Source organism: Camponotus floridanus, unplaced genomic scaffold (assembly GCF_003227725.1).
Source record: "Camponotus floridanus strain SB8 unplaced genomic scaffold, Cflo_v7.5 scaffold7, whole genome shotgun sequence".
Classification (NCBI taxonomy): Eukaryota; Metazoa; Arthropoda; class Insecta; order Hymenoptera; family Formicidae; genus Camponotus; species Camponotus floridanus.
The window spans coordinates 3,112,142-3,125,421 of NW_020229838.1; the positions used below are offsets into that span (position 1 = coordinate 3,112,142).

General features: G+C 30.6%; 3 protein-coding genes across 3 annotated transcripts; 2 read left to right on the forward strand and 1 right to left on the reverse strand.

The window, feature by feature from the left end:
• The first annotated feature begins 2,166 nt into the window (after positions 1-2,166).
• On the forward strand, positions 2,167-2,664 carry LOC105248443 (mitochondrial pyruvate carrier 2). Its single transcript, XM_011253232.1, has 3 exons — positions 2,167-2,266; positions 2,337-2,478; positions 2,547-2,664. The coding sequence occupies exons 1-3, from the start codon at positions 2,167-2,169 to the stop codon at positions 2,662-2,664; spliced, it is 360 nt and encodes a 119-aa protein (XP_011251534.1).
• Positions 2,665-2,733: 69 nt separating this feature from the next.
• LOC105248429 (peptidylprolyl isomerase domain and WD repeat-containing protein 1) lies at positions 2,734-5,450 on the reverse strand. The gene is made up of 8 exons (XM_011253205.3): positions 5,230-5,450; positions 4,941-5,043; positions 4,664-4,860; positions 4,386-4,579; positions 3,966-4,303; positions 3,689-3,878; positions 3,038-3,613; positions 2,734-2,909 (listed from the first exon to the last, which is right to left on the reverse strand). The coding sequence occupies exons 1-8, from the start codon at positions 5,321-5,323 to the stop codon at positions 2,766-2,768; spliced, it is 1,836 nt and encodes a 611-aa protein (XP_011251507.1). The 5' UTR covers positions 5,324-5,450; the 3' UTR covers positions 2,734-2,765.
• A 216-nt stretch (positions 5,451-5,666) lies between these two features.
• Positions 5,667-6,577, forward strand: LOC105248444 (cytochrome c oxidase subunit 6A1, mitochondrial). The gene is made up of 3 exons (XM_025413712.1): positions 5,667-5,800; positions 6,088-6,242; positions 6,375-6,577. The coding sequence occupies exons 1-3, from the start codon at positions 5,719-5,721 to the stop codon at positions 6,453-6,455; spliced, it is 318 nt and encodes a 105-aa protein (XP_025269497.1). The 5' UTR covers positions 5,667-5,718; the 3' UTR covers positions 6,456-6,577.
• Positions 6,578-13,280: the final 6,703 nt, after the last annotated feature.

Sequence of the window (13,280 nt, forward strand, 5' to 3'; positions counted from 1 at the left end):
ATTTTCAAATTTTTTTTTTAAATACTTTTCTCTCACTTTCTCAACTTTGTTCTTTTTCTTTATTCCGAATTTTTTTAGAATTAATTCTTGAAAAATTTTACTCATCATAGATTTATTATTTAATAGCCACTTTCCTCCAATATTGTTTCAAGCAGTAAATTATAGGGGAAGATTATAGGTTTAAGAGGAAAAAAGGCAAGAGCAATGAAAAGAGAATAAAGAGAAAATAGAGAAAAGAAAACGATCACTGCGTTTCTGTAAATTTAATGGACATCGATGAAGAATAGCGTGTAATTGTCTCGTTGTAAGATGACGAAACGTTTTGAGAAACTTTGCAAAGATCTCCTGACACTTCGAATTTACATTTGTGCTATCTAACGGTCTACTTGGAAGATTACCATAAGCTCATTTTCTCTTCCAAATGTACATAGATAAGCTACATATATCCGATATAATCTAGATTAATGTTTGTAATGATACGATCGTATGATATAATAATAATGATAATAATAATTCTAATAATTAACAGCTGTGGTAATCATGAAAATCGATCGCTTTACCATTTGGGGTGCGCGAGAGAATTAATTGTAGAAACATCAATTTATACGTACACTTTGACGGCTATCTCGCGATGGAATATATCGAATTTATTCGATTAAAAAAAATCGAGACGTCTAGATAACGACGTTCTTTCAAGAAGAGACTCTGTCTTCAGATTCATTGCTTTTCATTGACAATTTTATAATATACGTATTTTTTTTTATCGTGAATAACTTACTCGAGTTTAAAAGAACTTATCTGAAGATTTATTTTTTTTTTTTAAGTATAGGATATATTTAATTTAAGGATACAGTTTCGCACACTAATGTTTTTAAATATATATAGATGGGATCAACAAAAACATAATTGACCACGCAAATGTCTTGTTTACATAAAGACAGCTTTGCCGAGATGCACGAAAGAGCGTCGTTATATAATGAAATTTCAGCTACGGGATTCGCGTTCGAGATATAAACGATCCACCTGCTATCTCCATTGAACTGGTATCTGTTTAATATCGTTATCATACATGTGGGGAACATATCATGTAACTACAAGAGATGTAATCTATCGATATCAGGTGCTCCAAAATCTCGAAATTAAATTATCCTTACGAATGAATGTTCGTTTTTGAGAAAATTCGATATTTTGAGTACAATTTATCGACTCTGTACGCGCAGCTTCTGTTAAAATTGACCAAACAGTGAATGTTTTATATGGATTTTTAATAAATTTTTTCTTTTCCTCAATTTTCTATCCAGAAAGAATTTTTTTTCTTCATCTTACACATTGTCGCCATTTATGCTAAAGTGATAAATAATCCTGGAAAATCAGATAGATTCCTTACTTTTAAGTCCTTTCTTCTTGTTTAATTTTTTATTCGTTAAAATAACACGGTAACAAAGGATGAGAGAACGAATTCGGGAGATGCGTTGCTGGTAGTATCGGAGGTGGCAAAGGACGAGGGCAACATGGTCCACGTGTTATCGGACAACATCGAGGTGGCGGGACACAGGGTGGTCTCCGAAGCGGAGCTTCGCAAGAAAATTCTTCGATCCTCGGGGGCAAAATTACGCTGAGCGATTCTGGTGGTGGAACGCTCGGGTATTCGCTGCGAAAAATGTTGCAAATAATGAAATACAGTTATATTGCAGAGAGCAATTCTCTATTTTTTTCATACGCGCAAAGAACACAAATAATTTTTATCGTTTCGATTAATTAAATATTTCGCGCGTACCAGCGATCAATCATGCATATTAAATACTTCAGTTCTTCCATATCGTCCCGACACGGCTCTGATTTTTTTTTATAGCAAGACGTGTCTCTTACGTGTACTGACATTTTTATTTTATTTCAATTGTGAAATTTAATTTTAAAATTTTAATTGCCTCGCATACTAAATCTTGTTGTGACTTTTGACAGAGAATTTTTCTGATGAGGAGAAAATTATCGCGTGATGTGAAATTGCAGTTTAATATACAAAACCAATCTATCGCGTTTTTAATAATACTACGAACAAAGTCGCAATTAAAATGTGTCAATTTTAACTCCAAGCCCTTTTAATATGTTTTATATGCATTTAAGTTATAAAACATAATTTTTTTCAAAAGATTATCGCATAGAATTATGGCAATGTCCGGAAAAATTAGCGCTTATCAGAGATTAATGTTGAGAATTGCTTCGATCCTGCCTGAAAGATTCCGTGCTGTATTTTTGCATCCTGCAGGTATGTTGCCATCTAAAAATTCAAATTTTTCTAAGAAAATATTTCATAAAAAAATTATCTCATATCTCAGGCCCGACTACGGTATTCTTTTGGGCACCGACGTTTAAATGGGGCCTGGTAATAGCGGGTCTAGGGGACATTAACCGACCCGCGGACACAATCTCGCTCAGTCAAACTGCGAGTCTTATGGTTACAGGCGCTATATGGTCTAGGTATGAATTTTATCAATTCTCAATTTAATCACAATACTGTCAACTTGTCCGTATCTACGCAATTTTAGATATTCGCTGGTAATAATACCCAAAAATTATAATCTATTCAGCGTCAACATGTTCACATGCGCCACGGGGGCGTATAATTTTGTTAGAGGATTGTTATATCAAATGGAGAAGAAGTAAAAGACGGGAATCGTGAAATGGAAATCGTGAAATTATCGTATATCGATATATCTTTTGTAAAAAAATGTATGTATACCTCCTTCGATCTTTATTTTATAAAATTATTTTACAGTTACGCTAACTATTCGTATATCGTCGTAAGGCTTATCAGTCTTAGGATTCGTTTTCACTTGACTGATATTTTGCACGACTTCCATTCCTTTATGAACTCGGCCAAATACGGTATGTTTGTTATCTAACCAGGGCTATAGAAAGCGAACAAAATATTCGCATTAAGTATCTTTAGTAAGTATTGTAAAGTACCTTTTATAGAAACTATTCATCATCTCAATCTATGTTCGAAAAATTTTATTCGAGATAAATTTGTACTCACCGTCGGTGTCAGCGTGATGAAAAATTGGCTACCATTCGTATTCGGTCCCGCATTAGCCATACTTAAAGTGTATGGTCTGTCATGCTTCAAATTCGGCTTAAACTCGTCCTCGAACTCACCTCCCCATATGCTTTCACCGCCAGTACCGGTTCCGGTGGGATCGCCCGTCTGTATCATGAAACCTTTGATAACTCTATGGAAAATGTGTCCGTTGAAATAACCATTTTTCGCGTGTACGCAGAAATTCTCCACAGTCTTGGAGACGTCCTTGCCGAAGAGATTGACGTGGATGTCGCCGAGTGCCGTATGAATGATCGCTGTGTCGTATATTTTCTGCATATTTGTAGCTTCCGTCGAAGATATAATGTCTTCTTTCGAGGGCTTCTCATTGAAAACATCTCGGTCGCATTCTTGGCTCTTTGTGTCTTCCGGTTCTCGTCTCGTGAACATATAGAATCGATTTTTTTTATGAGCTGTGCAAAATAACGTTGGATCGGGACGGTTCATTTCTATCGTAGGATTCTCAGAAGCTTCCATTTCAACAGTTAACGCAGCGGTTGTCTTTCTCGCTTTTCCCTGCACATCATTCGTATGTTATATATCATGAATCATACATCGATCTGCGCTTTAATTGCAAAACTTATTAAATACCTGGAACAATGCTAGGTGCATTGGTCGTATGTTTTCCGGCTTCCCCATAATTTTGATACAACGATTTGTGTAAAGATTCACCATTTTAACACCTAGCATCGTAGGGTACAAAATAATATAACCAGATTCGTCAAAGATGATATTTCCTAAATTCGTGTCAGTTTTATCCAATTCTCTTTCGACTGCCATTCTATAATATGTAATAACAAAAATTTATGTAACCAGTTGAAAGCATTTAAAAAATTTTGAGAACCATAGAAAGTAACAAGCATTTTACCTGCGTCCAAACTCCATGTTTGGAAGTTGCTGTACAGTTTGTTGCAATTCCGTAAATCTTTGAAGTGTCTCGTCAAATATCCTATATAGTTTACCCGTCCGAAAATTGAAAACTCTAACTTTTCTATCTCCACTAAGGGATGCAAATCGTTTGCCATCAGGTGATATTGCTAAACCACATGGATAAGTCTTATTCTTGGCAAACTCAAACAAATCGGTGTCTAATTTTGATTCAAACGATATGCATTTGGGAAATCTGTACTTCATTTTCGGACCCGTCCAATACTCCAATATGCCTGCTTTATCGATGGAGATGCATGTTTCATATACAGGATTATACTGCAAAAAGAAAGATATATTAATCAAATTTTTTTTCAATTAATTCAATAAGTCTCTCTATATATTTTGAATTGTAATTTACTTTCATAATAACGACAGGTTTAGTGTGTAGTTTCTCCAATACATGTAAAGGTGTATTTGTTCCTTGACCATCATAGATAAATATTTTATTTGATTCTTGCGAAGATACTGCAATAGCAGATATAGCATCGCCAGCTGAATACACCCATTCAGCACAGAGTGGCACAAAATCCAATCTTATCATATTTATCATGTCTTAAATCAAAAATATATATATGATAAATTAAATGTTCTTTATAAATGTTTTAAAGTAATTAAAAATAATAAATATATACTTACCAAAATTGATGACGTCAAATATTTTCATAGTTTTATCAATACTGACTGAGCACATGTGAACACCATTGCAACTAACAGACATTGACTGTATTGCCATTAAATGTGCCCGAAAATGCTTTACAAATTCTATCAATTCCTCCTGTTTTTTCCAAAATTTTACATGTCCATCGCAACTGGCAGTTATCACAAAGTTTGACCTGAATTGATACATTCGAATAAGATTTTTCAGAAAGCAAAAACTGTATACATCATTTTATTATTTATGCAATATACCAACTTTGTTACCAAAATGTGAGTAATGACATCCCTGTGCATGTAAGACTTCTCGTAACATTCACAACATGGCAAGTTATCTATATACACCTGTTCATACTCCAAAACTGTAAAAAAATAAAAGATATTTAGAAAAAATATACAAATAAAATACAAAAATTTTCTTATTTATTGTTAAATAAAAATAGAAATAAAATTAAAATCTTGCAAGAGAGATTTACATAGAATAGGGAAACATTATTTTTCATTATATTTATTTAAATGTGAATTATAAAAATTGTCTTCATTATAACCTCGTTGCTTCTTTTGCGGTGCAGCTTCTGTAGGTAATGGTCCAATCCAGCCATCTTCCGTGTCACTCTCTTCGTGTTCCCGCTTGCCGCTCATTATAATCACCGCATATAATGTATGATATTTCCAATATTATTAATAAATAAATACACACAATGTATAATCACCTATCCACAAATGTTTATGTTGCAGCGACCTCAGCCGCAACCGCCGCAACTAACTCTTCAGTTGACATTTCATTGGTTGAATAAACATGACAGTCGACCAATATAAAATCAGCTTTAAATGTGCTGCTAAAGGTATGTTCGAAAATATTACTGGGACAGAATAGCTTTCAATTAACCAATCAGGACAAAGAGAAGTCTTTTGTCCTGATTGGTCAAATAAATGTTACTTTAGACGATTGTAAGATTTTTGAACGCGCCCTATCATGTTTATTGTCCATTTGACATCCACAGAAAGTGGGATTGGAGATTAGCAGAAGAGCAAAAATGGCTGCTTGGATGAGAACTATTCGTACCTTCTCCAGAAAATATGCGACTAAATCTAGCCCACACGAACATACAAGTACAGGTGAATACGAGCGAATTGTTATGTCAATAATTCAATATTTTATTTGCATGCATTTGAGAAACACAACTTATGCTTGCACAGAATATGGCATACTTGACGATACCGTTTTTTATAATATGTTTTTATTAAATATTATTAATTAAGATCTAGATATGATGCTTTGCACTTGAACAACATTACGATGATGCATTGTTTTTCCTCAGGGACAAGAAAAGAATGTATCATCTCTAAATTAATTATCAATGAATATTACATAACAGTAATACTTGTGTGTACATACCTTACAGAACAGTCACTATTGTTGTGGAAGAGGATTTCGTTCTTTGTTGGCGTGCCAGCGATATGTCTGGCTATGTTGAATTGCTATTTGAATCATCAAGCTCATCATAATGATGAACGTCCAGAATTCGTTGCGTATGAACATATGAGGATAAGAACCAAGGTATACATCGATATGTCGTGCATTGATATAATTATTATATATATATATATATATATATATATATATATGTGTGGAAAATAAACATTTAAAAATTAAGTACTGATTAACTTTTCATTTTCTTTTAATTTTCAGAAATTCCCATGGGGCGATGGTAATCATACACTTTTCCATAATCCAGAAGTAAATGCTTTGCCTGAAGGTTATGAAGAGTAGAGACTAATTCTGTTTAGTTTGTAATGATTACGTTAATATTACTAGCATTCTGTAACATGTATCCTACATTGTATTATCTTATGAATGATTAAGTCAATAAATTGGTAGAGATACAATATTTACATTTTTTTCACATGTTACATTTTTCTGTACAATTAATTTGATGTAGACATTGTAACAAATCATTATTGCTGTACATACTTTTAAAATTATAAATTAATAATATTAATAAAATTATAAATCGATTATAAATAATCATTATTAAATTATTATTAAATATTTAACTTTAAAAAGTACATGTCAGAAAAATTACTTATCAATATATTTTGTTAATTTTAGTTACTTAAAGAGAATTTGTAACCAAGCAAAAATAAATTTGAAAGAGATTATATTTTTATTAGAACATGTATGAGTATATCTATATTTTAAATATATAAATTGAATTGACAATAACAAGCATTAAATATATAAATGTATATATTTTTATTTTTCATATATACATCTATACATAAAAATCGTTTTACATCTCATAAAGTCGTACAGTTCATAGATAATGAATATAATTTTTAAAACAACTAGTTGTAAGATTTCACTTTGTATGTCAAATCTCACATAACAAATTCAAGTCACATATATCAAAAATTGAAACAAATATCGGATTTTTAAATATCACATACTATTAATATATGTTTTAAAAGCTATTTATGTGCTAGCATGTCTAAATTAAACTACTATTATATATACCATTATATATTACTCTTTATTTATATAAAATTATATATTTGTATGCATATTTGTATATTATTATATAATCATGCGTATATTATTTCATATGTGTGCGTATACGTTATATTTCAAGCGAAAAGTATATATATTTTATATATATCTTATATATGTATATATATATATATATATATATATATATATATATATATATACGATCGATAAAAAAGATATAGAAAGAGAAATGTAATGTGTGAACTTCTTTTACAGATATATCATATTATACATTTAATAAAATTGTGCGTTTATTTCTTATTACACACATACACAGGGGCGGCACTACGGTTTCGCCCCAGGTCTGGACAACAATCAATTGAGAGGGAGGGGGGTAGGATTTGATTAAAAAAAAAAATTTTTTTACCGGTTTAATTCATGCAAGAAAAGTTTAGTTACGTCCACGGATAAAGTAGAATTAAAAAAATTTTTTTTACCGATTTAATTCATGCAAGAAAAGTTTAATTACGTCCATGGGTAAAGTAGAATTAAAAAAATTATCCGTTTATGATTGTCAGATTTGAATTTCTATACCTACTCATGAGTGAGGTCTGAATTTATCCAGACTATTCCTAGTGGTAGGTCATCCCTGCACACAAACACACATACATATATATATCATGTATATGACTAGAATATTATAAATATTATATATATTAATTTAAAGATTAATTTCTCTAAATAATCATCAAAAAATTTATTAATAAATTATTTTCTTATAAATTAATTCAAAATTACTAAACATCTCGCGTGAGATTTAATTTTGTAAAAAGATAATTTGCGTCAATTTCGCGAGCCTTTAGTGGTGATTCAAAAAATGGCGAAGAAAAAAAGCACTAATTTAATGCGCTGTAATAAATTAGTCTGTACGGAACACACAGACATGAGGATTCATCGAAGCGATTATAAACTAGCAATTGGTGAAGAGGCGAGAGGCGCACGTCCATCAACCATTGACAATCACCTGTTGCGTTCGCTCGATACGCGCCACGTGCTAACGCGGCGCATAATGCACGTGCTGCACGATACGACGCAGGTACCTCTTGCGCGATCAAAAAGAAAATGAATCATCGTATTTATATGGTTTCGTTCCAACGTGACATCCTGTACGATAAATATCTCTTCTTTTCACCTTCTTTCCATAGCTATAAAATGGTCATTGATGCAAATTATTTTCTTGAAAATTGAGTTTCATGCGACTATATAATTAATTTGTATTACTATTAATTTGTATTACTGCTCTTCTGATTTGAATATTAGTTTAGAGGACACAATATACTTAATAATTTTGAATAATAATAATTATAATTATTTTGAAATTATTGATTTATAAGAAGATAATTTATGTTAATAAATAATTTTGTGTGTGTGTTTGTGTGTATGTGTGTAATTATATGTGATAATTATATATATATTGATTTATTTTTTTTAAATTAACATCTTAATTGATCATACATATAATACTTATAAGTTTATTAAAGACTAGAATAATGATTCAATAATCCGAATATTTAAAACATTATACGGTTATATATAATAATGGATATCAAATAATTGTCCAATGTATTATTTTTTATCTTTAATAATACAGTGTTTCTTATGTTTGATGCATTTCAGTAATTTGGTGATATAAGAATCAAACCGAAAAATATTATAAATATATATTACATGCAGTTGCTAAGTAAAACTTAACAATATTTTTATTATGCGCTTTATTTAAACGATACGTTGCGGCAAAAGATCGGCGTTCTTGCGATTCTAAATCAACTTCATGGACAAATGCACTTCCTGTTACAACTTTGATATAAACGCGGATTTTTTTAATGAAGAAATACAAGTTGATTTATTGGAAACAAGATTAATGCACTTTTATTTTTCATAATATATGCTTACGCAAATCCGCACTATGAAAGTCATATGTTGATTAATTTATAGATATTTTCGAAATCTTATATATATCATACGATTTTAATTTATATTACACACACAAATCATTAATCGTCAATTGACTTGCAATTATTTTTTCGAGAATGTAATTTTATATAAAAAATTACATATATATATATATATATATATATATATATATTATATTTATAAAACGAATAATGTCGCGTAATAAGTAAAAAATAAAAAAATTTTGCCGAAATGATATTTCGTCAATTTTATTAAAAAATATTTTCGCGCGACACGTTAATCCCATCACCTTTATCGCGCAAGTATTATATCCATTTCTATGCATGTCACTCAAATTTTTATCCACTTTAATACTCTGATTAAGCGTAAGATTAGCAAACGTCTAGCAAAAATCCCTACAAGGGATATTATACTTCATGTTCTGTGGCAACCCTCGAGATGGTACAGTAAGATACTGGTTGAATAATTAAGAAGGGCAAAAAGCACAAGCAAAAAATATCACAAGAGTGGTGAGAGTAAGTCGCCTCTTTCTATCCGAAATAATTTATTTCTGAAATTTCTAATACAATTCTAGAATTATAAAGATCCCAGTTGTATAGAATTTATTGTCGAGAATTTTTAACAGACCAGTCGTCTTTTAAGGATTACATGTGACTTTCTTGCCATTATATTTATTAATTAAATCTTTATCGAGTTGATCTATCATGTTTTTAGACTCCGTTTTGGGGCTTTCACGCATGCCACATGTGGAATAGCCTTCCCCTGGCTCTCCTTCAGACCTTTTTATAGCAAGATGTTATATGCAATGCATAAGTTTTTTTACAGGATTTATAATGAAATATCTTGCAGAAAAGAAGTAAGTTATTTCTGGCGTGCTTACTTAATATTCGGTACCTCCGTCAGCCCCTTGTCAGCTGCTCTTCTTTTTGACTGTCCTAATGAGATCCTATCACTCTTGTCAATAGGTCACCGTTCCTCATAAATATAATACTGTACAAAGTGAGGCAAACTTTCACCCTCGAAGGGAAACATCAATGATATATCTCTCTCCCTAAACCGGGGAGATTTAGCCCCTAAAAAAACTGTCTGCAGTCGAATTTTCCGACCCTTGTGATAGACACTTGAGCCCTTGTCACGTCACAGTATATAAAAATATAATCATATATACATTTATTTCGAATTATATCACATAATGGAAGGAAACAAATGGCATGTGCGGAAAACTTTACAAAACTACTCGAGATGATGTTAAACAGGCTAATGTAAAAAACAACAGTGGTTAAAAATTTGTCTATGAGTGTCGAATGAAAGGAAATTTGTTAAAGAATACTTAACAGATTTCTTAAATATGTTAAATATGTTAAAAACAAAATATTATTTTATTATATATGTGTATTTGTATAAAATATGTTTCGGCGTACAATAAAAAAAAAAATTAATTTCTCAGTTTATTGATTTATGTTTTTTTCTCTTTAAATTATAAATGCAATTTGTATAACATTATATTATTTATTTTTCAATCGTGAAGAATGCCAATCATTCAATCGCTTATTACATACGTTATTTTTAATAATTAAGATGTTTTAATAATTAAGATGTTAGCCAATATTTCACTAACAAAATATCAAATATTTCTTTTTTTCTCATTGTAAAATGCAATGATTGCTTGATCGTGAAATACTTCCTATTCTCTATTTTCTAGATTTATATTAAGTAGATTTTTTTCCAACTTTCAATCGTGAGAAGTGTTTTATGCTGCTGTGTTTATCGCAATGATATCATTTTAACAATAAAGATATCGAGAGAAAATATACATATATTTTGCTAAATGGAAATTTTTATTATAATTACAAAGAATAAATTAATTATATATAAATAAATTTATTATATATAATTACAAAGAATATTATATTATAATAATATTATATAAGAATATTATTTATCACAAAAATAGTACGTAAACTATAATTTCTCTCATCTTACGGTGAAGTTTTCTTGTTAATGCACAGAATTGCTACATTACTTCATGTGTGTCGAATTAAAGACGCGATTATATATCTGTATATGAATATTCAATCTTAATGTAAGTCGCAGTGGCCGACAAATGTAGCCGATCGATAATTCTGGCAATTCCTTCTTCACGATTCATGACAACGCCAGCTTTAAATGTTGTGTGTCGCACATTGTAAATTAAAAATGTGCGTGTTCTGTTTCTCACGAGCGAATGTACGCGTTGAACACATTTTATACGCACAGGACACCATTATACATATTGAATTTAATTACATTGAAAATGCACGACATATCAACACCACATGTGAAATGTAATTAATATTACAGTATCATATTGAGTAATATCATATTGATCGTGTCAACAAACAATTACTACTTATAATTCCTTTTAATATACCTATTGTTACATACAGTGCCGTGCTAAGAGGCGAGCGAGGCCCTTGCTCAGGGCGCAAATTTTGAAGGGGCGCAAATGCAGATGAAATTTTGAAAGCTAATATGCATTACAATATTGTGATAATATAAAAAATATTTTGTATGTGTGTGATGTGTTGTTATCGCTGTAATATGCAGCATACTGATTATCGTTGTGATTATTACTGCTCAGCTTTATACTTTAAAATTATATAAATTATTATAAACTTATATTCTTTTATTTCCTTCATAAACCCGAACAAATGTGCACTTATTTTTTGACGTCACTTTTATTCAAAGGGCGCTAAAGGACTAGCTCGCCGCGAGTGTTAAATTACCTAGGTACGACACTGGTTACATAAATACATTGGACGGTATCGATCATTCGTAATTTGCGAAACCTATGTCCTTAATGATTACATTTGACGGACAAATGATACAATTATTTATTAATATAGATTAATATTTATAATATATTAACGATACAATTATTTATTAATATAGATTAATGTTTATAATATATTAACGATACAATTATTTATTAATATAGATGATGGAATTATTAATAGTATAGACCAATAATAATGTAAACTATAATTATATAATAATATAATAGTATAGAATTATTAATAAAAATCGACATTTACGCAAGGTATGTATAAACGTTAAATGGAGTAAGGTGATGCCGATGATATCCTTACCTACGTAAGGTGACTATGTTTCTATGCATACATATCCTTGGCAGATTTATAGCACACTCGGTTAACTTCGTTAAACTTATAAAATGAAATCCTTTAACCGAATTTGCCTTGTTTTTTCATCCCGCATTCGTATTCTAAATATCTTAGCTCCAAGAAAAGAAACCTACTCACATTTACACTTTAGGTAATTAATTTACATTTAAATTTTATACTCTGGGGTTATATACATGTATACACATATTACACACTACAGCCACACTTGTACACAAATTATACACAACATACACATTGTAGACATAGACAAAATTTGGAGAGAGAAGGGTAGGGCAGACGCGCTGGGAAGTTAGAGGGAATACTTGATTGAACTTGAGGGAATAATAGGATTACAAAGGATGTATATAATTGGACTCTTGGATCCGGGGAATTCATATGGAAGCGGATCCTTGGAATTTAAATGACAGTCCGAGCGGGAGAGGAGAAGTTTTTTTAGAGGGTGCAAATTGCACACAGCTTATCGAGCGGGGGTTCACAACGCATTTTTTTCATCTTACGCAAAAAAAGGCAGAGAGAACTGTAAAAGATTATTTCAATTTAAGATCAATGAGATATAATTAAACAAGGCGGAAATAACAAAAATAATAAAACATAATTAAACAACAGTTCATAAAATATTGCTTACTTTATAAATTTTCGTTAAATATTGCTTACTTTATAAAATATTGCTTACTTTATAAATTTTCGTAACAAGTGATATTGGAAAAAAATGAAGAAAATTTTCAAAAAAGGATACTCATTTTGAATTAAAATTTTCATTTGTTATGTTTTTGATTGCTCTTGTTTCAAAAAGTATTCCTGCAAGCAAAAAATACAGAAACATTCCATGTTTTGGTCGGAATAAAATAAAGAAACTTTATTTCGACAGATTGATACAAATCAATTTCTTACCCATGTCCTTGCTCTATACATTAACTTCAACTATATTATTTGTAAAAGAATTTATTTTTAA